Source organism: Phasianus colchicus, chromosome 11 (assembly GCF_987193195.1).
Source record: "Phasianus colchicus chromosome 11, bPhaCol1.hap1.1, whole genome shotgun sequence".
Lineage (NCBI taxonomy): Eukaryota > Metazoa > Chordata > Aves > Galliformes > Phasianidae > Phasianus > Phasianus colchicus.
The window spans coordinates 7,397,716-7,424,832 of record NC_143446.1 but is presented as its reverse complement, the minus strand read 5'-3'; the positions used below and the strand labels follow the sequence as shown (position 1 = coordinate 7,424,832).

The window sequence follows — 27,117 nt, the reverse complement described above, 5'->3', positions numbered from 1 at the left end:
ATCCCAAAGATAATGAGAAAATCAAGCCCCTGTCACTTGTTTGCAGTAGGCCCAGTATCTTTTTCAGCAATATATTGTTACATAAGTTAACAGTTGCTTTACTACAGTTACTTACTGTTGTATTTTACATCTATATTTAAATATCTATGCAAGTATTTGGAGTTCTGAAGTTCTGAAGTTTACTCTGCTTGTGATATTTTGTTTTTCATGGGAAATAATTTTTGTAGTATAAGTATGCTTACAAGATATCTAACTACTGTGATACCATAGCCTTTCCCAAATTAATTACTTTCAAACTTGAATCTATTAGAGGGACAAGCATTCGTAGATATTTTTCTCCAGTCCAAATGTTATCTTCTGAGCAGTTGAATTCTGAGAAATGTTGCTCCCCTTTTCAGTCAAATGTGAGCAGTCTGAGTTGAGTTTAGCCAAAATCTTTTATGAAAGTAAGTCAATACTGACTTTGTGTTAGAAGTTAATTTGAGTCTAAATTCTGTTAACATATTGACTTGCAGTGTTATCAAGCACACCAATTTGGGAAACTCTGTATGCTAGAAAGGTTAAGGCAATAAATTCTGATTAGAGGTAATGAGGTTTACTCCAATTGCGTTGTTGAAATACCATTTTTCAAAGATGCTTTTTTCTTTTGACTATTTCATTAGTCAAAACAAAACAAAACCAAAAAAAAAACAAGAAACCAACTGCAGTTAAGCTTATTCTCTTCTCATCATCGGAGATTAACTGGCTAATAAATCAATCAGATAAGTAGTCAAGTCTTTATAAAAATTACTTGTTCTTAAAGGCACTAGGGAAAGAAGTTTTAATTCCCCCCAGAAGTAAAGACCTCCCCTCCCAATAAATGAATAAATAACAACCCATCAAGCTCTTGAATTCCTGTTCTTGTGAGCAGTGAGTACGTTGGGTTTTTCTTCAAAGTAATGCTTTCTGTTAGGAAGTGATTCAAGTAAAACCTGTGTGCGCTTCTGCTTGTGCACCACTGTGCACACATGGTCTTGCTAAGTGTGTGCCTCTTCTGTAGATTGACTCTGGATTTTTTCATGAAAACGATCTCAAGATAGTTGCGAAGTCAATACGTGACAGAGTAGCATTAATACTATGGAGAAGAGAGAGAATTTGGCCTAGAATACAGTCAGAGGAACGCCGAGATTCTGAGTGCTTGGAGAAGTCGAAGGCGCCACATCCACAGCAGGTTCAAGTCACGTACCTTTCCCACACCGGTCATCACATCCTGTCCGAGTCGGAGGAACCTGAGGCAGACCAGCATCCCTTCCAGCAAAACCTGCCCACCAGCGTCACATCCGTTGCATGTAAGTCTCAGGTTTGCTTTGTGTACGCATGATAACAAATGTCCCAGTATGAAAATCAACAATTCTGTGAGCTCAGCAGTTGGACACCATGCAGCTTTTGCGTGTTAGCTCAGAGGCCACAAGTGGATCTGGCAAGCGCAGAAGGCTTGAAAGAAAGGGTTTCAAGAAAAAGCGCTGTTTAAAGATAACTCCTTCTTCAGTAGCAATAAATGCAGAAAAGACAAATACATTTTTAAATGGAACAGTTGGTGGGATTGCTACTAAGTTTGTGTGAAACAATTGCAGAATTTGATCTGGCAGCAAGGTGGTTGCAGTGGCTGGTGGTGGTCATCGTTCACTTTTTCAAGTGGTGTTTGCAATTGGGGGTGTTTATCCAAAGCCAGATCTGGCTGAAGATGCTGAAGCTGCTTGCGTTTGATGGCTTATGTGATGGTTTTGTGAGTCTGTGCAGTGACCGAGAGCAGAGGAAAAAAGGCTCTCTGAATGTTATGTGGTGTAACTCAAGATTTCCCTTTTCTATGGGAAATAACTTGGACAAGGTTTGACAATATCAGACTTTGTGGGCTGACAACATTTATTGGGCTCTTAAGTTGTCATGCAGGTGCTTTCTCTGTCCATCCAGGCTCCCTGTTTTATCCTAAGCTTGTGGACCTGAAATGAGGAAGTAGCTTGGTCTATGTTATGGAGGGTCGGAGTAGGTAGTTGCTTGTATTCCTCCTGGCACTGATGGCCACAAGCCAATGATCTACCTTCTCTATGTTCAGAGGGTGGTTGATTTGAAAATAATCACTGGGCTATTTCAAGACAGGTGGGTTTATGCCTCCTGTTATAAAACCAAGCACTGGTTTTGTTCTTACTCTGAGTAAGGAACTACCTGGTCTTGCAGAGCTTGTTTCTTCATTTTACTTCTGAGCATCAGACTTGTCTCCAGCAAACAGCAAGGCATGAGGAAGTAGTGTTTGTAATTGCCTAAAATACTCAGCATTGTCTGTCCCCTAAAATCAGTCTTTGTTAGCAAATCTTTGCTACTGAAAAAATTTGCTACTGAAATCTTTATTTATACCTTAAACATCTTGAAGAAAATATTGCCAGATAATTTTAGATAAGAATATTTGAATTTTTGTGAGAGTTTTTTTCTAGCCACTTTTTCTGGTTCAAATCTGATGTACATATTTTGCTACTAAACTATTATCGTGATGGCTTTGTTTTACTGTTCCAGACTTTTATGTAAGCATATTTACACTCAAGGTACTTTAGCAAAGAGACAGCTGTTTCTTTAATGCAGGTATTGTATAAATTGCCATACAGAGGCTTGCTTTGAATACTAAAACAACCAAGCACGCCTCTAGACAAAAACAAATCTTTACCAGGTGTGAGAAATGCAGTATTTGCTAATTCTCAAGAATACTGGAGTATTTACAAAGCTTATTCTCAAGTCATATTGATCTTATTTCATTTATTTTAGATAATGTACTTACCTTATACTAATCCTTTGAGGAACACAATGATTGTGATTCCTTATTTCTGATGGTGCAATGAAACCATGCTTCCTACAGTTCTGTTGCTGGTTAACTAGCAATATTTTTTAGAAAATATAACTTTCTTTCTTTATTTACTACTCCTCAGCTTTTAATATTTCGTATTATCAAATGTCTTCAACAGTTTCTTCGTGCCTAAGAGCTCTCTAAATTACTTTTCTACCAATTCAAATAACAATGTGAGATCAGATGTAAAAGTGTAAGTTAATACTGTTAAGTGTAATGCATGTTGTTTTATAAAACCTTAGAGATTCACGGCTTTTATAATAATTAATCCTATGCTGCCATAGTCTTCTCATTTCTTTGAGGTCCTTAATAATTATTTGTAATAAAGTGAAAGCGTTTATGCTGCAGAACTCCCTACCCTTATAGTGGAAAGATGATTTAAACTTAAGCCTTTTTTGTTAACTATGCAACCGTTCTCTTTTTGAGTTTTAAATTTCTATCACAAGCTCTTTGCCTTTGGATGCTTGCAGCTACCTTTTCAATTGTCCTTTGTTCTTCTCATGAAAAATTTGGTAGCTTATAATGAAGAAGTACTGAGCACCTGCACTTTACGGGCTTCAAACACCGTAAAAAGATATTTTTAAACCAGTAATGCTCGATGGTACAGTTAGAAGATTTATTTTTCTGCAATAGAAGATGCCATGCTTGCCCAATGTCAAGTTATGTGATTCTGCAGATTAATTGGGCTAACAGTTGGCATGAGAAACACTGGTAGAGCTCTGAATTGTCCTTTTAAATGATCGCAAACCTGAACTGAGGTAGCTGTTTCATTTCATTCTCTGACTTTGTTTTTATGTACAGGTGGCTAAAAGCTTTCCACTTACAGATAACAAAATCAGGATGCATTTTGGTTATAATTCCTCTGGCATCTGTTCTTGTAATGCCTCATAGCCTGCACACAGTGAGAGCTGCCCTAATGCTGCTGCTGCCTAATGCAGGGCATCATGTTATAGGCTTGCTTAAATAATGCTGCTTTACCTTCTGTCACATACATCAGTCAAAAAATCCATAGTACATTTTCCTGTGACTTCTTCATGGTATGTTTTTGCCCTCATCCGATTGAATTATTTTACCTATTCTTCATCTCGAGGTATTGCTGTATACTCAAGTTGGTGGTTATTTGAGGAGCTCATGCAAAGCGTATAAAGGGTTGTGTATTTTTCTACGCTGCTAATCAGAAGGTGCTAAAATCAGTGCCTCTCTAGAAGAACTGACTCCAGGATGCCACGATCTGCTGTGAACATTACAATTGGAGTTTTCTATCCTTTTATCCTAGAAAATCCATGGAAGTCTGCAGTTCTTGCTATCAACCATACGCACGCCCTTTAAAGGAAATATCAGTGTGCTTAATATCATCGTGCACAGAAATCCATGGGGATTACTCTTGGGTTTTGGCTTAGAAGGAGCAGCATGTGCCCTTTGTAGAAAATAACAATTGTGTTGTATAATTTATTTATAGAATGGAAAGGTCTAAGGTAGTAAAAATCCAAATTACATAAACGAAAGTTGACCTTGCTCTGAAATCATTACCTGAACGCTTTAAGTTGCTGAGCTCAAAATAAATAAATAAATAAATAAAAATGTAATTCTCTTTTCAGCTGACAGCACATTCGACAGTGGTCAGGGGTCCACTGTTTATTCAGACTCGCAGAGCAGCCAGCAAAGCGTCATCTACTCATCCGTGCCCGACGCCGTGCCGCCCGCCATCCAGCGGGTGTACAGCCCGCCCCTCAGCGAGAGCCAGGCGCTGCCCCACAGCCTCCCGCAGCTGGGGCACTACCAGCAGCCCTCAGCAGTAAGTCTGAAGCTTCTCGAAGCTGTGCTGTAGCTTGGCTCATACTTAACGACTGCTTTATGCTGTTTTCAGTAGGTGTAGATTGCAGGGCTTGCTTTATATAATTCTTGCTTGTTTCTACCAGTGTATACTTGCTTAGTGCTTATGTCTCTAGTTGATCTAAAATGTGCACTGAGTAGACAGTGTACTTGTAGTTCATCGTGCCATTTTTAAGACGTGATTCGCTAGCAGCTGTCTTTTTTATTTTTTTCCCAATTAAAGAGCTTTTCATCAGTCTGTTTTCGCTGAGCTGCAGTAACAGTGTAGCTGTTTTTTACAGCTTTTGATTTATTGCTTTTAAGCTCGTGCATAAATTTGAGAACACTTGTTTGTTTTCATTTACTGTCAATATAGCCACACATTATTGCTCCTTCACTTGTTCAAGACCTTCTTGGGTGTGATGTTTCTCCCCACTGTGACAAAGGTCAAACATCCGTTCACTACCTTTCTGGCTCTGGATTTAATATTGCACAGAGACGGCGAAGTACTTCCATTATTGAGGCTCCAAAATCGAGGACTGGTAGCCCAGTCAGGCTTTCACACTGTTGTGACCTTGACCAAAAGCAGTTAATGGAACTAGTGGTGAAACAACAAACGAATGCGAGTGAACACAAATCTTCAGGTGATCCCACTGAGAGGCACGGTGCGGTGTTCCCTTTAGAAGCCACAGCTGCCCCGTGTTCCTGTTGCAGCCCACGCTTGCTGCGTGTGGCAGGCGATGCTCCGTGTGCTTTTCGTCGCCACAGTGACTCTGTTGTGAGTTTGGCTCCGGATGCGATGTCCTGTCCCCAGGAGTTAAGGGAAGGGAGCTCTGACCTGCAGACCAGGGAAGGGGAAGCAGGCACATCACCGCCGATGGCACTCGGGAACTCAGCAAACCCCACTGAGCTGATGTTTCTCCAGCAGGCTTGTCAGATGTGCCTGGCCTGCTTATTTCAGTCTGGTAAAGACCAAAACACGCCAAAAGTGTTGATGCCTGTTGAATGCGCTCACTCCCTGTGCAGCCGGATCCCAGACAAGTCAGTGTCTCAACCTCTCCCCCAGACCAGCGGGCCATGTGGCAGAAGTTTAGACCTGCCTTTGTTACATGAATCTTTACAATACATAATTAGCCAGAAGACCAGTTCTTCTCCCATGAGATCTGCAAGGGTTGCAGAAAATATTCCGCCTTTTGAATCCTGTGATTGTGGAGAAGCCAACATGCCTGGACTGTTCCAGCCCTGTCATGAAGCTTGCACTGGCAAAACACTGCTGGCAGAGAAAAGCAATTGGGTGACTGCAGCTACCCTGAGCAGTGGAAGCAGCCTACCCAGTAAAAATGACAGTAATGATGTGGTAGGTTAATTCTTTGTTTCGTGCTATTTGACTTAAGAGAAGAAAAGTCAAATCCAGGACCAGTGGTTGTTTCCTGCTTGATCCAGATTTACCCAACGTACTTTGGGAGTGCTTCATTTTCCCTGGTTTTACCTTATGTTTTCCAAAATGCCTGCAAGAAATTGTGAACAGTATTTTGTGAATGCACTGAAACATGACTCCATTTACCTGAAGGAAAAACCCGTAGCCAGATCCCTCCACTGTGGAAACCACCTTTCCCATGTGCATACTTCTGCTGAGACGCATCCTTCCTCGTTTCTTGTTCGCATGAAGCATTAACTTAGCTCTAAATATAGCACTCAAAAGGCACATCTTTTAAAGGTTTTTTATTATTATTACGTTATGTTGTGCAGCATACTGTTTTAGAGCAGATTCGTTCTTTTCATTGGTAGGTCTCTAATTTGGACATAAATGCATTACTTTTTTTTTATTGGAAGATTTGGAAGAATAATAACTTTTATTCACGGGCAAAAATCTGACTCAAAGCCTTCCATAATTCAGTGATTTTTGTTAGAAAGATGAATTACCATTGTGTTTTTCCTGGGAGATAACACCAGCTCAGAACTGGAGCTGGAATAGCTTTTTTGTTTCAGGCTTATAAACATCAGTCTGACAAACTGCTTAGCTTTAACATCTTTACCTACTCTGAGCTGAAGTATCAGAACTATTACTGGTACAAGCCTTACCTAAACTCTTTTTTTGTCTTAATTTCCCTCGTGGTTTTAATTTTTTTCATTTCTCTATTTATTTTCTTGGCATCCATCTCAAGGAAATTACCTGTTTCTTTCAAAGATGAAGATTCTTTATGAAATTACGAAAGTCTTTGTGAAGTTACTGCTTTACTCCATTAGTGGCTGCTTGTTGATATATCCTCTGTCACTATGTATATGCTTTCAGTGGTTTTACTGGCTTGCATGCTTGCTTCCAGATGAAATGCAGTGCAGTGTGGTTGTCTTATTGGCCTTTGGAATGACAGCTTTTTTCTATGTTTTTAGATTAATGAGCTTTCCATTCCTTGCAGATAAGGTGTCATCATGTCTTCTTCCTCTGTTTTGACCTAAGTATTAAGTTGACCATTTGTTGGAATGCATACTCTTGGCAGTTGCAGGGACTCCTTCAGCAGGAAGCCTTCTCTTTTCCCTAACCTTGCCTTCTCCTTGCTGCAGCCTGCCCTGCCCGTTGTTCAGGCTCCACCTGCAGTGGTGCCCCAGAGGCCCCAGCACTACCAGGAGCCAGCGATGACGTTCCCAGTGGTGCAGCCGACCACCGTGGCCTCCATGCAGCTGGGGCAGTCACAGCCAGTGCTGGCCAGCCAGCAGGTGAGGGGCTGCTGCCCAGGGGCTTCACCCCACACCTTGTCCGTGCTCTACTGGAGACAGTACCTGTGATAAGTTTCAGTTCTTGAGCATTTACATTGCTTTCGGTATAGTATTTCATTATTGTTTTGTTGTTGTTTTTTTTTTTTTTATAATAGGCTTTTATTAATTTCACTTCATTATTTGGCAGCTTGTGCTCAAAATATTTCTAAAAGGTGAGAAAGCAACTTTGATGTTGGGATCAGTTGTCTTCAGGTACTTGGAGATGCTGCTTTTTGATTTGTGCCTTTTAATTGTAATTCAGTAAAAGCATCTATCAAATCTCTTAATCTTCTAAGAAAAGAATCTCTCTGAATTGTCTCCAAATAGTAACTTTTAATGTACATTGAATCATCAAATTCCCCAAAAAGTCCTGGTCCTTAACAGTGTTTACACAACACAGCTTTCAAGCAGGGACAGCTGTGAAGGTTGCAGTTGCTTCCTTGTACGAAGGTGATGTCAGGCAGTAAGAAATGTAACCACAGACCTGTATAACGTGTTGATCTGTGGCTCATTTTTGTGATCATAGCAAAACATTGGCTTCCTTGGGTTGATGAAACTGTTGATGAGGCTGGGGAATGCCTATGTGCTTTATGTCTGGCACATATTGGGTCGCTTCATACCTTCCTATTTACCAAAATGTGTTTGTGTTAATTTTTTTTTTTTTTAACATGCCCTATTCTTCTTAAAGAATCAGTATAAAAACAGTGTAATTTGGTGTCCTTGAAAAATGCCTGCTTATGTGAAATTTTATGATGCATTAGATTTTTTTTTTCTGATGGACAGTGATGATGATATGGTTCTTTGTGCCAAAAACTGTACACTTTCTCAAGCACATTGAGGACATTTCTGATCACAGTAATCTTCCTAGTGTCCTCTGGAGCTTTATGCTGACAGATCAAAACATGTTGTTCCCCTGGAAAATGCAGTTTTGGGATAGGGTATTTACCGAACTTAACTAATTCTATATACTCTTCCTTCCAAGCATTGCTGTTTCTTGAAATAATTCCATCTCTGTTAGTAAACAAAGACAGAGCAGTCACTGTATCTGTTTTCTAGCGACTCAGGCTGCATAGTTCCCTTTTTCTGTTTGTGCCCATGTATACTTCCTTTGGACACTGATAGAAGATGTGCTGTGATGTGAGCTCCGGGACAGAGTTCATGCCTGAGGCCATTAGTTTCATTAAATGAAATTGCCCTCAGGATAAAACTGGATGCAATCCCAGATCAAGGCAAGACTTACGCAGTTTTTATTCTTAAATTTCTCAGGATAGTTCAAAGCAGCAGAGACGTGTGAAGAAAACACATGCAGTTTGCAGCTTGTATTACAGTTTGCAATGTAAGAACACCTGAGTCCATCTCAGTGCTGTGGGAGATGTAGCTCAGTGACTGTTCAGCTTTTGGTAATTGGCATTTACCAATTTTAGGAACTTTTAAATGTTTGTGTCACTCTTGGTTCCCTTTAGGAAGACCTACTCTGAATACAGAATCTTCCTTCTACTCTGAGCAGCAGAGAACTGCAGGTTTTTGTAGAAGGACAGTAGGCTGTCTCAGCCCGAGTACATGAAGTCGGGGTGATAAATTCATCTCTATAAAAGAGTGAAATATATTGATCGTTTATGAATATATGCTGATGACTCAGATGGAGATCAATATTGCATCTCCTCAGTATTTTATTTTTTTCATTTTGGGTATCTGTCCACTTATAACACTGAGGTTAGGTTGAGCCAAAATTAGTGCAATTCATTTGGATTCTTTCCACTCGCTACGCTTCACCCAGTCCACACACATTTTGTAGACTGAAGGTGCAGGCCTTAGGAAGTTACCTTAGTTCTGTGAGCACAGTTTTTCTGCCTACAACTCAGTGTCCCCTCAATTGCAGGCAGGTCGAGCAGCCGTGGTCAGTGGACTCAATTCCCAGTTAGCTGCTGGCAGCCTGTCTGAGCTGCAGATTAACCCAGCTGCAGATGCCCAGATACCTGAGCTGGCTTTGTGCTGGGGAGATTTATCAGCCCAAGCATACGCTGTGTGGAGGTGTGAGAGGAATGCTCTGCTGGGACTCAGAAATATTGCAGGAGATGAGCTGGTGCTGTGCAGAGCTGGTCAGTACCTGTTCAGTGCCACCTTCAGTGCTGCTTGTGGCATTCAGGCCATTCGGCCCCAGACAAGGAGTGCCAGTAGCCACATGCTTGTTTGTTCACCGATTGGAAACTTAGCAGTTGTGGCTGAGTTTTTGCTGTTTAAGGCTAGGTGGCATCTGGCTCCCTTGATACATCATGTACAGTTCTATTGTACTAATGTATCTAGAAACTCTGGTTGATGAATCCTGCTGCTGAAAAAGCGCAGAGCAAATTATTGCTCTACTGACTTACAGCAGAAGTGGCAAAAATGAAAGGTAAAGCTGCTTGGCTATTCGTTTTGAACTTAGAATGAACACTAGGCACGGTATTAGATTTTATGTGCTGCAGAGCTCAGGCTGACTGATGCATGTCCAAATATATCCAGCGCCAGCTTGGTGCCTCAGCGCCATGTTTCTGAAACAAGGTGTAAAATATTTGTAGTATTTTCAATGTTAACAGAAGTGAGGAAGGAGATGTCGGAATCATAGAAAATGTGACATTTTTTTACTAATTATTTTCAGCTTTTGTACAGCTTTTTTTTTTTCCTCTATGCTATATAAGATCTGGCAGGCCAGTGGAACATCATTCCCCAGGTAATGGTAAAATTGCTTTTTTGGCTGCCACGTTGTTACTGCAGCACCTTACACATAACTGGGATCTAGCTAGAGCTTTTATGATAATTACTGTTTTGTTCACATCTCAAATAATGTGTTGTCTATTTCAGCGCCTGATGCATTACATAGTCAGCTCTTAAATACCAAGATTAGTGGGGTGTAATCTGCATAGTGGGACTCTTTGAAGCCAGTAGGTGGGGATTTTACAAGGCCAACCAGAACAATCTCTGGGATTTAGAGATTGAGTCATTAAAAATAACCTTTCCAAAATAGTTAGAGCTTGTCTTTTCAGGTAATGTATCTGAAGTTCAAATGTGTTTTAAACACAGGCTCTTATACAGTGTTTAAATTAGGAGTACCCTTCCCTTCTACAAAGCATTTTTACTGAGTGATGGTTCTGATCTGACTGTGCAGCGTAGCTGTTTCCAGTGATCTGATTCGTTGATAATATACATGTTATGACCTTCTTTGTTCTTCTTTCTTTCCTTCTTTCCTGGCAGCAACCCATATCACAGCAAACTTCTCTGCAGCAGGTGCTTGCCAGCCAGCCGGTTTGCCCCATCCAGCCTGCTCCCCATCTCCTGCCCCAGTACCAGCCCCAGACCTCTCAGGTGGCAGCCAGTAGTACACCACTGAAACCCCTTCAGATTTCAACCGTGCCACAGCTTCCTCCAGTTGCCCCTTCCCAGGTAATATCTCTTGAAAACTATGTGAATACATTGAGTAAAGCTTTCCAGCTAATAATTAACATGATTTGCAGTGGTTTTCTTTTTGTGTGTGTGTGTGGCTATTTTGCATGCATGCAATTCAGTCCATAGGTATTCAACATTCCCCTAATCCCTTTATTTTTCTTTGTCGTATGTTTTTGTTTTGAAAACCAAAAATATCCTTTGTGAATAATCCTGTGCCATGCCGAGATAATCCAGTTAGTTACAAAATTGCTATAATTGCATATTTTTTGCACTTTCCCCCATGGTGTATTCTTCCCCATTCCAGGCTTTAGAGCATGAGAAGTCGTCCATTTTTTTGTTTTAGAGCTCTTGGCTTCTCCACAGTCTCTACCTCCTTCCCATCTCTGTTCCCAAGTTCAGTGCTGGGGATGGACCCTTCTTATGCCTGGAATGGCTTGCTGGTGTGCTTGCTAGTGGCAGCCATTGTGATGTGAAACAGCTTACCCCAAGGGGAAGAAGCAAGCTGCTTCCATGATAATGGGGTAGTTATCATGGTCTGCAGTGTCACTGGGAGGTTTTGGTTTTAAAAACCATTTTACAGCATTTCCCCTGCTGCCTGTGATGCAGACAGACTTTATGAAAACAAAGATTTTTAATCATCGTGTTGTATTTTGCATGAAAGAGTGCACTGTTTTGTCTGGTCTGATTCCATTTCCCTTCCGTTAAAATGGAAGCAATATTTTGTTAATTAGGATGTTGCTTGAAGGCTGCAAACTATCATGAGAAATAGTTTTAAACTCCCAAAAATATCCCCTTAAAATGAAATTTTATTTTTTTCCCCTAATGGTTTAATAATTAAGTTTTTATTACTGTTTGTAAACCTCAGGAAATAAATGGAAGTGATTAACAGACATAATTATCATGGCACAGGTGATCTTTGCATACTGTATGGCAAATGAAACTGCTTTGTACCATCAATGAAAGCTCTTGCAATTTATATGATATTATATTTTTTTCAGATTCCTCAGTTTCCTGTCATTCCTGCAATTACTCCTCTGGCAGGACTTGACAACCTTCCTCCAAACCTCTCTGATATACCTGCTGCAAACGTGCCCCCCATACCTGCTCCTTCTCAGTATTTCGCTCCAGCTGTGATTTTACCGAGCCTCCCCATGAACCCCACTTTGCCCATGGCACCAAACTCCCCCGCCCTCCCCATGCAAGCAGTGAACCTTCCTCATACAACTGTGGCTTCTCTGGTCTTGCCCTGCCAAACAATAGTGCCAAATATGTCGGCTGCTACAATACCATTGCTTGCCGTGGCTCCGCCAGGAGTGCCAGCGCTGCCGCCGCACCACGCGGTGTCCCAGCTGCCCCAGCAGCAGATGTACCCGACCACCTTCCAGCAGATAATCCAGAGCGAAGCACCCTCTCCCCATCACACGCAGAGCACGCAAGCCGTTTCCCAGCCGCAGCAGCCTCCACCTCCTCAGTCACTTCAGCCAGGTGTAATTCATCCATCAGAACAGCCACTGCCTGCCCCTGGGGCCGGTAACCAGGTAATCTGTCCGGCGCTGGGCTGTGTCGGTGCTAGGCTGTAGGGTGGTTGTTGAACGTTCTGGGGGCTCGTTCCACTCTAAATGCAATTGGGAGATTGGTTTCCTGCATTAAGATGTTCTGTTAACTCTTTGTCCTTGGTTCTGGAGGTGGTTGCTAGAGCTGAACTCGTGTGAAGCGCTTGAGGTCTTTACGTGGGGGCAGATGGATGTTGTGGGCATAAGGACTGAAAAGTGGGCGAAGTGCCCGCTCCTGAATTCTGTCTTCCCTCTCCCTTCTCAGTTACAACAGAGTGGCAGGGAAATGTGAGCTGTGGTTCTCCTGGGGCGGGAGGAGTGACTAAGCCCTGGCAGTACTGCATGGCACTGGTGATGCTAATGTCTTTCTGCCGGTATACTCGTGGTGCAGGGACATTGTATACGGATGGCAAAATACGGATGAGCTGGCAGGAGCAACTGATCTGAGAGCTGTTTTGACATAGAACTGCTTGAAAAGTTTGCTTTGTAAAGCCAAGAGAAATGACCATCTGATAACAACTCCAGAAAACTCTACGGAAGAGGTTTATCAGATGGGAACAAACGCAAGCTGCAGACCCTTTCTCCCCCTTAGAGGAAATGAAGCATAACATGAAGCTTCAGATGTTAGTGCTGCTTACAAGTGAGCTGATTCAGGGCTTGTTAAGAGTCTGTTAACATTTCCATTGCCACATCTGTGATATGACAACATGAAATGCAGCCTGACCCAAGCGGGAGAGAGCAGTAAATCTGTTAATAATAGTGTTCTTGAAAATTTCTGCTCTACTACATCACTTTGTTGTAACACACTGATTAAAATTCATAACATCCCATTTCAACCTGCCATATCATGGCATCTTCAAAGCAATACATCATTTTTAAATTTGTCTTCAGCCATATATTTGGTACAGAAATATTGTTTGTGGGAGTGTAGGCAGTGTGGAGCCCGAGGCAGTTCCCATTGAGCTCATTAACCACAGCTTTTCCAATGCCTTTAGAAAGAACTGAATTGGGCATGGCAAACACCAGAACCAGACCAAATACATACACACAAGACTTCCATTATACTTTTCAGGATTTAAAAAATAGTACCAAAAAAACAGACAAGAACATAGGGGTTCAAAATAGTGTATTCAAAACTACACTGTTCTATCTTTTAAAACGCTTTGCACAGAAAAGTATTTCTGTAAACACAGGCATTCCTACACAGAGCTGTATTTGCAGTTGATTTCAGGTGCCTGTGTGTTCAGTTACACTCAGGTAAATTCTACTTTGAGACATTTTGTAATTATTTTAGTTACGTAAAGATGAAAAAAAAAGTTGTCGCTGTTCTTCTGCTCCATACACTGTAGTTACTGGTCTAAAAACCTCCACTTAGGCAGTCTTGTAACAGCTATGTGTTGCAAGGCATCTTTATTTTTATCCACTTAAAACCTGGAATAGTAATGTGAGCTCCTATCTACGTTCTGCACAGAGCACATGGTGATGAAACTGTGAGCTCTAATTCTCATTTGAGTCCTGATTTATTCATTTATTTTTATTATCCACTGTTCTGAATCTCCAGGTGATGACAGATACTTCACAAACAAGTAATGCAGTTTTACCTACTACTGAAAAATTTTCTTTCTTCCCTAATTCTTCTTTCCTTTTTCCTCTTCCTACAAGCTCGGACCCCTTGGAAAAATACACAATGTTCCTAAAAGGAGAATGTTCTGTTCTTAAATATACAACTCACAGAACTGTTATGCAGAATAACAACACAGTCTCTAAGGTAGTTGGCATCTAGTCGCATAGGTCCAGTTCCCACAAAGCGTTTATGCACACAAGTTATTTTAATGCATTGAAGAAATCCACTGAATAAATGAAACTTCCTCTGTGCAAAGTTACACAAGGAAGTGTTTGCAGGATCAGGACCTCAGTGCTTAGCGTGCCAAGACTGAAATTTGGTTTGAAATGTTGAAGTGGAAGACAGTGTGTTCTGCAAGACACTGCAGATGTTCAGAATAAAAAGAGTTAATTGCCTAGCCTTTGTCCACAGGTGGTTTATATATAACAGATTTGAAAAGTGCTGATTTAAATTACTGATAAAGTATATATTTCTCCGTATGGATGTTGTGATACTGGAAACAGCAAACTGGACAATCAATTCATAACTTAAGATTTTGCTTTCTTAGTGAAAGATGGTTTTGTTTCTATAAATTAACTAGCACTTGTTGAATAAACACACTGTCATGATTATTTAGGAAGAATCCTTTGATTCGATTTGATTGTTTTAAAGCCAACTTCAACTGCAGTTGCCCTTTCAATTAGAGACCACACATTCGCATTCTCACTGTAGATTTAAAATCCTTTTTCCATAAACCACGGTGACTTTAGCGCTTTGATATGTAAGTCAGGAGCACTCTAAGTAGAGCTGTGTTTTAATTAGGTGTCTGTTGTGTTGCAGCAGGTTACTGGACATACTCAGTATGGTTTGGAAACTGGAGCCCAGGTGCCGGTACTCCCAGTGCAGCCTTCGCTAGTCATGTCACCGCCTTTGCAGTTGCAACCTGAACTATTGCCTCCCCGCGTCGCTCCAGAAAGCATTTCACAGATTCATGGCAGCCTTGCTACAGCTAGTCCACCAGTGCCCATAGATCACTGTCTGCCTCTACAGCCTTCGGGTGTTCTGCAGCTTCAGCCAGACCTTTCCCAGCCCCTGGCTCAGCAGCTCCCCGTTCCCGGCTCAGCCGTGCAGGCAGTGGCAGAGACATCGCAAGAGGTAGAGCCGTCTCCTAAATCACTCACCAGCCTGCCCTTAACCTCCTGTATGCCCGTGGGCTTAGTTCTTTAGGGAGATTCTCCGCTCTCGTGATAGAGAGCCAGCTCTAGATGCTAACTCAGCAAATATTTCCAATGGCATGCTGCACCCTGACTGCTTGTGAAACATCTCCTTGAAGTGATCGGGCTGCAGGACAAGTCAGCTACAGAGCAGCTCTTTGTCAGTAGCTGAGCACAAACAGAATTTAAATGGCTGTCTTTAAGTGCTGTGGGTCAGTAAGAAGCTGTTCTACAGAGTTTCATCCATGTTTTGTCCAGTCTTGTTTTAAATGTCTCAAGCAATTGTGCAACTGATCATCATTTGCCTTAAGAAATTATTTCATAATCCAGTTCTTCACCCTTCATGCTCTTCAGCTTGGGTCTTGTTTGTATTTTGTCTAGTATTGTACAATCCTGTATTGCCTGAGTTCTAGCCTGGCCCTGGGATTGTTTTTTTTCCAAGCACTCACAGACATTACCAATTCTCAATGGTCATATAAGCAAGATAGATTTTGTTTGTTTCCTTTTGGAACTGTCAGCTTGCCCTGTCTGCTCTTTTGGCTTTTCTTACCACTCCCGTGATTGTTTAAGCTTCAGTCTTGACAGAATGTCACAGAACGTTTCCTTCTTTCCAGTTCTTTGATAGATACCCATAAGCAAAGCAAAACAAAGGTTTTGGCATTTTAGATCTTGGTGAATAAGTCTTCCATTTCTGAATGGAAATGTCCCTCAACAATTCTGCTCTCCTGTTTCTGCTTTCTCTTGAGGTTCTGTTCTGTGGTTTTTCCTCCCAAAGTAACCATTTACACCTGTAAATGGTTATTGTAAATGGTTACATCTGTAAATGGCTTACATCTTGGTTTACATACAAATGAGGAGGTTTACATCTTTACTAATTTTTTTAGCCAGTGCATTTGTTGTGATCCTTTCCTATGCAGTACAACCTAAGAATTCCATTAGATGTCCAGCTGTGTGCAGCTCTTGTCAGAATCCATGCTGATGCCAAAGCTATAGCCTTGCCTGCAGGGCCCCTCCTGTTGTGAGCTTCTGGAAATATGAACAGATATTGTTGCTATGGTTCAGTATCATGTAGGGGGGGTGCAAGTTGTCCCATGTTAACTGAGAAATCGGTGTCTTCCAGGGCACGTGTCTGTCCTGACAATTTATCACATCCTTAGGAACAAGTAATGGCTGTTTTGTTAAATTCATTCTCATGTTTCACTTGTAAGTTATGTCCCTTCTCTTGTGCAGTTTGAGAAATCAGTCCAATGTCACACTGTTGCCCTCTTTTCCTGGAATGCAGAAAAGGCACTGAGTAGGTGTGATTAAAAAAAATAAAAAAATTCTTGAGTGACAATATGATATCCAGGTTTATTTCTTTCAAAGCTTCCCTCCCTCTACTCACACCTGTGAAAGCTCCAGTCAGAGCCAAGCCCAGAGTGCAGGTGCTGGCCTCTGGAGCTCTTTGATATGTGAGATGCTGGAATCCTGCAGCTGTAGTGAGCTGTAAGTGCTGATCATCACAGCTGGCTCCTGACAAAGCACATGAGCATTACATTGTGACTCTGTGCAAAGGTCACGTTGGTCCAAGTACTCCCCATGCTGATTTTATGACATATTTTGCTAAGGTTTTCTTGGATGTAAGAGGAGTTTCGTATCTGTAGATACTCCGAATGTCGTGTTTTGTTACTGCTCTGCCATGATGCTTTTATCTGTCTTTTCTTGAATTGTGTCGCAGTACTCATATCCAAACCAATTTGGATTGATCAGGCAAATGAGATTTTGTAAGGCACTTGATGAAGTGCATTACTAAAATCTGGATACATTATGTCTGTGTTCTCACTGTTCATTAATTTTGCAGTTTTATAGAAACTGCGGTCAATTTTGGCATGGCCGTGAGTGGCGTTATAAGCAAGGAGGGGTGTGGGCTGGTTAACCTCAGAGCTTTTAACTACAGTTAAAAACTCTTCTGGTATGAGTATACAGTGATGACAGTCCAGGGGTTTGTTTGTAACTGTGTCTATGGAAGAGTGTTATGTATGTTTATAAATATATATAATTATATATATTTATTAAAAACTGATGTGTGTGTATATACATATACTGCTATATACAAACACAGGTGTGTGTGTATCTGTTACCCATATATGTAATGAGGCTGTAGTAATAGGGCGTCATCCTATCAGGTCTGCATGGTGAAACACCACTGATGCTTGGGCTACCATTGGACCAGGGAACAGGGAAGTTTTTAGGGTAAATTTCTGTTGCGTCATTATTTGAAGAGTGTATTTTTAAGAAAAAAATTTTTGTCTCTTATTTGGAAGTTCATCAGAAACTCTCACAATAAGCCAAGCATGCTTAAAATACCTAATATTATTTCAGTGGACAATATAAAGCAATAAGACACATTGGTGTATAGTTTACGTTCATTCAAAAAGAAATCAGGTGTTGATGTGAATTTGTCCTGCAATAAAACTTCTCCATTGTGGTGAGGAGTGCTTCATTTCTTTCACTGCCTCTTCTGCTTTAGCAGCAGCAGCAGGGAAGGGAGCTGGCAGACTGGTGTCCTAAAAGTGTCTGGGTAGAAATGATGATAAGAAGGTGAAATGGGGCATTTTCAAAATTGATGAATAGGTTAAAGAGAATGATTTAGGATATTAATAATATCTCAACAACAAACCTTTCTTAAGGATGTTTTTGTTTACTTAAATGACTTTTTCTTATGTTTTAGGAGCAGGCAATACAGGACAAGCTTCAAACTCTGTCACAGAGCTGTGAAAGGTATCATTATAATCATTTCAGCAAAAAAAAAGTTTTCTTTTTAGAGGGTGATTTTTCTGTCTTTATAAGGCTAACTGAAATGCTTAGTCTTCGGATTGGGTATTGCATCCTAACCTTGATGTATGTACAACAAATTTCAGTTCAGCAAGTAATTTATTTTTGTTAAAATAACTCAAGTGGTATGATCCCTGATTTTGATGCCATTGGATCTGTACAAAGGCGTTTTATGCTGGAGTGGTTGGGTATGTAGCTTATTTCCCCTTTGGAATGGGTGTACTTGTATCACCTTCTGTAATGATCCATTCCAAGAGTGTTATAGGGGATGATGTATTGGTGAGAGTTGTATGTTGAGCCACTCAGATATATCATTATAACAAGAATTAAAACGTGCAGCCAGAGCTCATTCTGAGGTTTTGTAGCGCACAGGTTTGAACTCAAGCCTAGTAATGCATTAATTACTGAAACAATGATGGCACTTCCTTATGGTACTGACAGAAACTTTGGTAGGTCATTTCTTGTTAGGTGTGATAGCCAGAGTACATGCCTGACTTAGAGGAGCTCCTTTCACTTACTGAGCATCTCTCAGGAGCTGGCTCAATCTGGGCCAGAACATACACTTTTTTGTAGTCTGATTTTCCTCTATCTTATCTATACATAACTCTACTGTGTGATGGCAGTTTCATTCTGGGGGATTTCTTCCTTTCTCTTACAAAGCTACATGAGTCCAGATGTTGCTTCAGGTAAAGAGATGAGTGACAGCTTTGAAGGAGCAATAGGAAGTGGAAAACAAGAAGGAAAGTCTTCGAAGAAACATAAGAAATCTACACGTGCTCGTTCACGCCAGGAGAAAACCAACAGACCCAAACTGACTATATTAAATGCAAGTATTCTTTCTTTAGGGATAAATTCAGGATTAGTTCAGTTGTGCCAGAAATAAGTGTTGTTAATCTTTGTTTGCAGGTTTGTAACACAGGGGATAAGATGGTGGAATGCCAGCTTGAAACACATAATCACAAAATGGTGACTTTTAAGTTTGATTTGGATGGTGATGCACCCGAGGAAATTGCTACTTACATGGTAAGACCTGGTGATGTAGCTGCACAAGGCTCTTGATGTAACAAGTTGCCTTAACCAGTTTATTCTCATATGGGCTTGTTACAAGCTGAATGGGACATTAGCCAAAAAGTTATAGTTCTTTTCTCTGTTTTGATGTGACATTGTAGGTGGAGAATGAATTCATATTGCAGAGTGAGAAAGAGACATTTATTGAACAAATGAAAGATATTATCGATAAAGCAGAAGATATGCTCAGTGAAGATACAGAAGGAGAACGAAGTTCTGATCAGGGAACAAGTCCCCAGCAGGATACTGATGGAACAGAAATGAATGAGGTAAGAAATGTTAGAGTTCTTGGTTGATACCTTTTTGTCAGTGTCCAATTACTGTAAAGAAGTTTCACAACCCGCACTAAACAAAAGGAAAAAAAAAAAAGGTTTCTTAGCTAGAAAAACAATTCTTTAACTCAGTTAAAACTTATGATATAAAGATTCCTTGCAATAGTGCTGCTCTTGCTTGATGCTAAGACAGTGGTTTTTTGTTGTTTGTTTCTTTGAATAGGAGAAGCGGCCATCTCAAGTGAAGACACCTGTGTATCAACAAAATGGTAAATGTGCCTTTGAATAAAAGCTTAATCTCAAGCTTGAAGTGCTGATGAACTTCTGCATAAATTTTCTAGATTCAGGAAGATATCACCAGTTTTACTGGTGGTTGTATCTAGAAATAAGGGTGTGACAGTGATCTCTGCTGTTAGCAACCTTGACGATCATAGGGGTAAGCTGACTGACACCTGGGACATCTAGGGAAGCCCTAAATTATATCAGTAGGTAATCAGTGGTGTAAAACTCAAGAAGCATACTCTTTTCATAACTACATCTGCAAGAGAAAGTTAAAAGATGTGTTTGCATTGGTAATTTAATTGAAATTTCTAACCCACATACTTTCAACTACCTCGTTATTATTGAGGGGGGTTTTGGGCGTCTGAATGTCATTACATCTTGTGGGTTTTACAGCCAAGTGGAAGGGAAGGGGATGGTCCTTTTATCTCTGTGTAAGTGTACGTTTGTAGAAAAAAAGCTAAATCTCTGATGGAGGAAGCATTGTTTCAAAAATTCTTAATTACTGGGAAGGAAGGATAACATAGGACTTCTTTAATGAATGCAGAAACTGGATGATCTTTACTGACTAGATTTTCTGCTAAAAATATCTGGTTTATTTTTGCCTATAAAAGTAATATCATTTTTTAGCACTTTTTTTTTTAACATTTATACTTATGCTGGATGTTACTAAGTGTGTATAATTCTGGTTTGCCATTTACATATGCCAGACCTTGAGATGAGACTTGAAAGAAATGTTAGCTATAACACTTCCTACTTAGAAAAGTTAAAACTGGCATTGTTTTTCCATAGTAAGCTATCTGTTTGCAGAATAGTTCATAAATTTGTCCTGTATGTAATTATGATCTTTCTAAGGATAATTAATACTTGAATATAAACTTACTAGAAATGTGTGGCAGAATCAGGTGATGTCAGTCTCCCTTACAGAAACTGACTTCTCAGGGATGAGAATCAGATGGGAGCCATTGTTTGTAATCTTGGCTATTACTACAGGAATTTGGATTTTCTATCTAAATATAAAAAATTAAAACTAGCTTATGATGGGTGATCTGGAATAAACCAAAACTACTGTTTACTTTTTATTTTCATATCTAGTTTTGCATACTGGAAAAAGGTGGTTTATTATATGCCCCGTGGTGGAAAACCCAACTACTGATGCACCAGAATTTTCTCCACCAGTTCCTCAGAGTGCACAGCAGTCTGAAGGTCCAGGTATTTACAAAGTTTAGATTTTTTAGAAAACATTGTCTCAGAAGGTAAAGAAGTCACTTGGCTTTAATCCTCAGTACCCCAGTCCCTCAGAAAACTCTGATGGCTTGGGGAAGGCAAGGGGTGGGGGGAGGAGTGGACCCTGATGTATGTCTGCCTTGGCTTAGAGCTGTACTCATCAGCCTCCTGTTCCAAGATGATAAAGAAAACTTCCTGAGATGTAGAAGAGCTCTTCTTCCTTACCTTATAAAAGGTGTACTTTATGAAGCCTAGGCCTCATTGTCTTTCTAACAGTTGAAGACAATTTTACATGCCAGAGACATCACATAGTTTGAACAACCCATGCTGTCCTGTCCTTGCTCAGGTGTTGAGGTGAAATATTTTAGAGTAACGTTCCTGTTGATTAGGAAACAGATATCGCACAAAATTAGTTCACATCTTTTTTTGATGAAGAGCCTTCTTAAAGTCATGGACAACATAAGTGTGTTTATTATGCTGAACCAAATTAGAAATGTTTATCTGAGTTTAGGGGAAGTTTCAGAGTTTTAAGTGTCTGCCTTACACTATAGCGTGGCTGAAATTCTAATCACAGGATCATGGGGGTTGAAAAGGACCTCTGGAAATGAGTCCAACCCCATGCTAAAGTGGGTTCCCTAGTGTAAGTTGTACAGGAAGGTATCCAGATGGGTCCCTGCAGCCTTAATTTTTTCTCTAGGGAACACAGATCAGTTCAGGCTAGGTGTAGTTGTCACTGCAGCTAGCCAGGAGGCTCTGCAGTGACTTTGTTTCACTTCGTACAGCCCATCAGAAGTTCACATGCTGTTTGTGTCCTTTCTAGACCTGGAGCAGTCGGATGATCAGCAAGCAAACTCTGCGGTGCCGGATGTGCCTGGTGTCTTAGCTTGTCAGCAGCTTCCTCTACAGGCAAGCGTCTGTGACAGCCCCATTGGGGCCTCTCCATCTTTGGCACAAATTCCTGCTGCAGCATCTTCAGCTGGCTTGCCGAGCCAGGCAGAGCTCTCAGCTCCAGCGCCACCAGGACCCGCTCCAAACATCCTGGAGCAGGCAGCTGCTAATGGAGGCCAGCCGGAATGTTCTCTACTGCAAGCAGCATTACCTCCCCCACCTGGCACTCCAGCCCCAGGTGCTGCCCCTCTGGAGGAGCCTGCTGATGCTCCCCTGGCTGCCCAGCCTACTCAGCAGGCGCAGCAGCAGGCAGATGAGGCCATGTGTATCCCTGACGTGGAGATAGCGTGTTGCAGTGTCGGGCCACCCAAAGCAGTCCCGCCAGCTCCTGCCAAGGCAGCAGAGCTCTGCCCGCTCCCTGTGCTCCCAGATGCTGTTGTTTTGGAGCGGCAGCCTGCGGCCCAGATCCCTCACCTGCCAGAGGCCGGCCAGCCCGGCGTGCTGCAGCACTCCTTTGTGAATCAAGTGTTTCCTGCATCTGTTGCATCCGAGTCTCTCAATCTGGCAGGATCTCAACTTCAGAGCCCCACTCAGGTGTCCATGGCCACATCCCAGCAGCACGTGATGCTGTCCCAGACACAGCCTGTCACCTGCGCCAGCATGGGGATCGGCCTGCTGCAGCAGCAGCAGCCATGCACTGTGGAGTCTGATGGAGAGGGGCCACCCCGGGTGGACTTTGTTGACAACACAATAAAAAGCCTCGATGAGAAATTGCGCAACTTACTTTACCAGGAATATGTCCCGACTTCTTCTGCATCAGCAGGAACTCCAGATGCTTTTGTGCCATTGGAACAGGCAGACAGTGAATTTAACTTGCCACCATTCACCGAAGATCCCAAGTTGGTGTTGGATTTGAGAGAACCAGGCCATAACACTACGGATAGCTGCCGGGAGCTGAAAGCTGCTGAGGCCCAGTTTGTGCCAGCTGTGCCACCTGAGATTGCACCTCACCCAGTGTTGGTTAGTGCAGCAGTGACTTTGCCCTTTGTATCTCTAAATCATGGACACCACTGAAGTAGAGCCCAGAAGCAGTCTGTAGTATAACATGTGTATGGGCTTCTTGCTCCTCTAAACATTTTACATCTCCTCTGTGTATTACCTTTTGTCACTGCCTGCTTTCCATTGTGAGTGTTCTCTTAGAGTGCATCTCGTAAAGTTAGAACTTGACTCACTTTACATAAACATTTATCAGTGAAAGCCAGATTTTTCCTTCGGGTCTTTAAGCTACCAAATATCTTAATTCGCATTTCTCATCATATCCTGTTTCTAAAGCAGGCAGAAATATGACATTTTGTAGTTTAAGATAATATGCATCATGGGAATAGTCATTAAGTTCTGAAGAGGGAAGATAGTGTTTGTCCGGTCAGCTGGCTCTGACATGGTATTATCTGTGCCTCGTTTGGATGTGTAGCTGGTTACATGGGGATGTTCTGCTTCACCTTGCCTCATACTGCAGCAAATGCACACAGCAGCAGGGAGCTGGCAGAGAGTGTCCCACTTATGGATGAGGTGGAATCAGAGCAGTTTCACAGACCTCCTCTAAAGACTGATTATAGTCTATGAATAGAGTTTTGCTTTGTATCGTTATCACAAAGTTAGCAATGGTAAATGTTTAATTTGCATATTATACATTTATGACCAATTTTAGAATATGTAGTAGGTTACTGAAATAGCACAGACTCCAAACACAGCCTATATTGCTCTCTCTTTGAAAATGAAGTAGGGTAAGTAGCACCGAACATGAAATATTTATAGGATTTTTTCTAATATAAATTATTGGCAGGGATTACAATACCTGCTTTCTAAGTCAGTCAGAATAAAATAAACACCTCAGGACCCTTCACACAAGTGCTGCAGCTGGTGCAGGACTCCATAGGTTGATGATTGCCCAGTTTCCAGGAGCAATCTCTTTTGACTTCTTCTGAACTTAGCAGAGTAAGACTTCCCTGGGAAATAGGTAAGGAAAGCTGAGCTTTCCTGTTTTGGTTTTGTTGTGTTTTTAATTTTACTTAGTTTACTGGTGTTGGTGGCTTAGATCACTATTCAGTCTGGATGTGTGTTGCAGTTTCTCAGACTAAATGCTGAGTTCATGAAATTAAAAAGATTTGCAGCACTTTCTGCTAGAAGATCAATGTTTACCTTCTTTGAAAAGACTTCTTCTGGAGATAATCGCACCACCACTACCAAGGATGAGGCAGTTTCATAAAGTATGAGCTGGATGAACTGTTGGAAAGATGCAATATTTTATGGAAGTACGGCTGCATTTGAGCAACTGGTTTGAACTATGTGGTGATAAATGACCACCTACTGCAGTTACAATGCCTTGTTTATGAAAGGTGGTCTCTCTCCAGTAATTGAATCTAATCCTTCTGAAATCTGGGACTTTCTGAAGAGATAGATGCCAAGCATGTCGTTTTGCTGGAAAAGCAAAACAGAACAAGACCAAATTTCATTTATAATTCAGTGCCTATGTTGACTTAGGTTGCAGTCTCCTCTTTGTCTTCCAAGGGAGAAAAAAAAAAAATGGGGGAGTTAAAAGAAAAGCTAAGAGGCCATAACAATATAAAATAGTTTCACACTCCACAATAGTGTGAGTATAGAGGGGGGGGGCGGAGAAAGAGAGGATGAGAATGCGTTGGCTTTGTGCTGGAGACTGAAATGCTTTTCTATTCTCTTTTTACTGAAAGCTTGAGAAGTCTGAGGCTGCTGGCATTGGGACTGAGTCCTTGGAAGCAAGAGGTGGGTCAGCAAGCCAAAGAGGTAATGCTCCTTTCAGTGCTGAGCTGCAGCGATGGATCTGTACTTGTGCCTGGTCCTCTCCTATGTCTCCTTGCTGCTAGCTCTTGGTTAACTGCCCAGCAGTGCCCGGCGCATTGCTGACCCTGCTGAAATATAACAAGTATTAAGTAGCTCGCTCCTGTCAAGCTTCCTAGAAATAAACTGCCTCACAGGCAGATTTATTTTAAACTGTAAGTAGGTAATATATGCCTATGGTATAGGGTGTTCATGTGGAAGTCTGTGATCTCAACAGTAAATTTCTGGTGCCATTAAAACATCTGAAAAGAAAGTCCCTTGGATTTCTGGGGCTGCATAAAAAGGAGTTGATGGAAATCATATGGTTGAGGGTAGCATCTCCGGGGAGAAGCTTGTAAGATGTTTGAGAGTCCCATGGAGAGCTAGGAAAAAGTTCTTTTCATTAAGTACTTGCAGATATAATGGCAATTTCCATAATAACACAGTAGGAGCAGTAGTAAGAAACTGAGTGGTTGTAATACTCCTTTTACCTGTCTTGCAAGTCATGAGAAGTCTTAAGCATTGAGGAGTTTGAAACTCCTGCCCCTGTCACAGGTGGCAGGTGAGGAAGGGCTGGTCATTTCTTTTCTGAGATTGTCATGGCAAAGTGATGCCATGTTTGTGTGATAGCAGACAGTTCTTTGCTGACACCTGGAGCCGCCTGCAGCACCTCTGCCTGCTTCAGAGCTGGAGCTCACGTACTGCCTCTTCAAGCTGCAGGGAAGTGCAGTACTCCTAGAATAAATAAGGGAACTTGAGTCATGCAAATTGCCAAAAATGTTCATGGCTCATTGGAGTCCATCACTTAGGTCAGTGTGAGAGGCGGAGAAGAGCACATGCAAGTGAAATGTAGCACCGGGTAGCAGAATTAATGTATCTTGGATACCATAAAGCAAGAATATATTTCACTGTTTCAGGAATATGAAGGTCGTATGTTCACTGTGTGCAGTGTGCTATAAGAAAGCAGCTTTCTGAAAAGCTTGTGTACACTGCCTTAACTTCAAAAGCAGTGGCCCAGGTAGTGAAATAGTGTTGTCTACGTTATTTTGCTTCTCACATATTTTGTGGTCCAAGTGACATTTTCTGAGCTTGTAATTTCTGCTTTCAGCAGTGTGATGTTTAACTTCATTTCAGGCACTTTGAATTGTTGGTGTGGGTATCTGTCAAATGAAAGGTGTAAAATAATGGTCCATTTGTGGTCAAATGCAGCATTTTACATGCATGAATATCTGAGAGCAATTACTTTTTTTTTTTGAGACATGAGGAATACCTTGGTCATACAGGTCTAGTGTACCATGCAAATTTCACTCGACTTCCTCTCTAAAATTTTCCAGTTGACTTAAGAAATTTCACACTCTTTTTATTATTTGAATTCCCCAAATCAATAGACTGAAGCTAGTATCTACGTGCAGGTAATTGGTACGGTTATCATTATTGTCTCCTGCATTTAAAAAAAAAAAAAGAAAAAATCCTAGATCCTGCATTACAAGGAATTAGTATTTACATCATTCTTCAGTGCTGCACTGTTACCCTTGAGTTTACCATTGGCTTGCTTTATGCAAAACCATTCCAGACATTAATTTATTTTTTTTCTCCAACTTGTAAACCAGGATCAGCTGCGAGCATCACTCCAGCTCCTGTGACTCCAGCAAAGGGCCTCCTCCAGGTAACCAGAAACCACGCATAATTTTATATTTGATTGTTACAGTTACTTTCAAAATTAACCTCTGTTATTTTTTCCAGGTTACACCTACATCATCAAGCATAGCTAAACAGATGGAAACTTCTAAAACGAACAAGAAGGCAAAGGCTACAACTTCATCTACGCACACAGATAATGTAATGCAGCTATCAACAGCAGATGGGGTGATAAATAACCTTCAAAGGGATGACTCTCTAGACTCCGGTTCCTATGGAAAACAGTCTGGAACTCATGATAGTGGTACACCAGCCAAAACTATTGGCAGGTTTTCAGTAAGCAGCACGCAAGATGAATTAACTTTAGCAGCGCCGCATTGCTTAAGATTCTCTGCGCCCCCAGACGTCTATTTGGATGAGCTCCCTTCCAGCCCTGACCAGAAGACAGCTGTCCGACGGGTGCAGACAGCCTCGTCTGTTGATGTCCTTTGTGACCAGGGCTCGAGTGATTCTGCTGAGGAACCCTTCCATCGACAGGCTGCTGCGGCTCAGCCGTCCCCTCCGAGCAGTAGTGCAGCCTCTGACTTAATTAAAAAAGCAGCAGCTTTTCTGCAAAGGACTGGAAAAGCGGGCTCCCAAGGCCCCGATTCACCGAACGGGCAGGGAACAAAGATTCCTACCATCAACATAACGTCCTTCCACTCGCAGTCATCGTACATGAGCAGTGACAATGACTCCGAATTTGAAGATGCAGACATGAAGAAAGAGCTGCAGAACTTGAGAGAAAAGTATGTTGCGAACAGTGCTAGAGTAGAATGCATTGAGATACCTAGGCAGCATCTCTGCA

At 41.5% G+C, this 27,117-nt stretch overlaps 1 protein-coding gene across 8 annotated transcripts in view; it reads left to right on the top strand.

The window, feature by feature from the left end:
• The window catches only part of WNK2 (WNK lysine deficient protein kinase 2), a 106,115-nt gene that overhangs the window by 53,116 nt on the left and 25,882 nt on the right, over window positions 1-27,117 (top strand). For 6 of the 8 annotated variants that reach the window (XM_090148141.1, XM_090148142.1, XM_090148144.1 and 3 more), the window contains exons 8-23: window positions 1,040-1,328; window positions 4,471-4,667; window positions 7,247-7,399; window positions 10,670-10,858; window positions 11,860-12,399; window positions 14,858-15,172; window positions 17,942-17,991; window positions 18,706-18,871; window positions 18,952-19,068; window positions 19,215-19,382; window positions 19,609-19,654; window positions 20,760-20,876; window positions 21,712-22,799; window positions 24,527-24,578; window positions 26,243-26,298; window positions 26,376-27,058. In XM_090148141.1, the coding sequence (XP_090004267.1) occupies window positions 1,040-1,328; window positions 4,471-4,667; window positions 7,247-7,399; window positions 10,670-10,858; window positions 11,860-12,399; window positions 14,858-15,172; window positions 17,942-17,991; window positions 18,706-18,871; window positions 18,952-19,068; window positions 19,215-19,382; window positions 19,609-19,654; window positions 20,760-20,876; window positions 21,712-22,799; window positions 24,527-24,578; window positions 26,243-26,298; window positions 26,376-27,058 (4,226 nt within the window). The remainder of the gene's footprint in view (window positions 1-1,039; window positions 1,329-4,470; window positions 4,668-7,246; window positions 7,400-10,669; window positions 10,859-11,859; window positions 12,400-14,857; window positions 15,173-17,941; window positions 17,992-18,705; window positions 18,872-18,951; window positions 19,069-19,214; window positions 19,383-19,608; window positions 19,655-20,759; window positions 20,877-21,711; window positions 22,800-24,526; window positions 24,579-26,242; window positions 26,299-26,375; window positions 27,059-27,117) is intronic. The other 2 variants (XM_090148138.1, XM_090148143.1) reach the window with 2 other exon arrangements.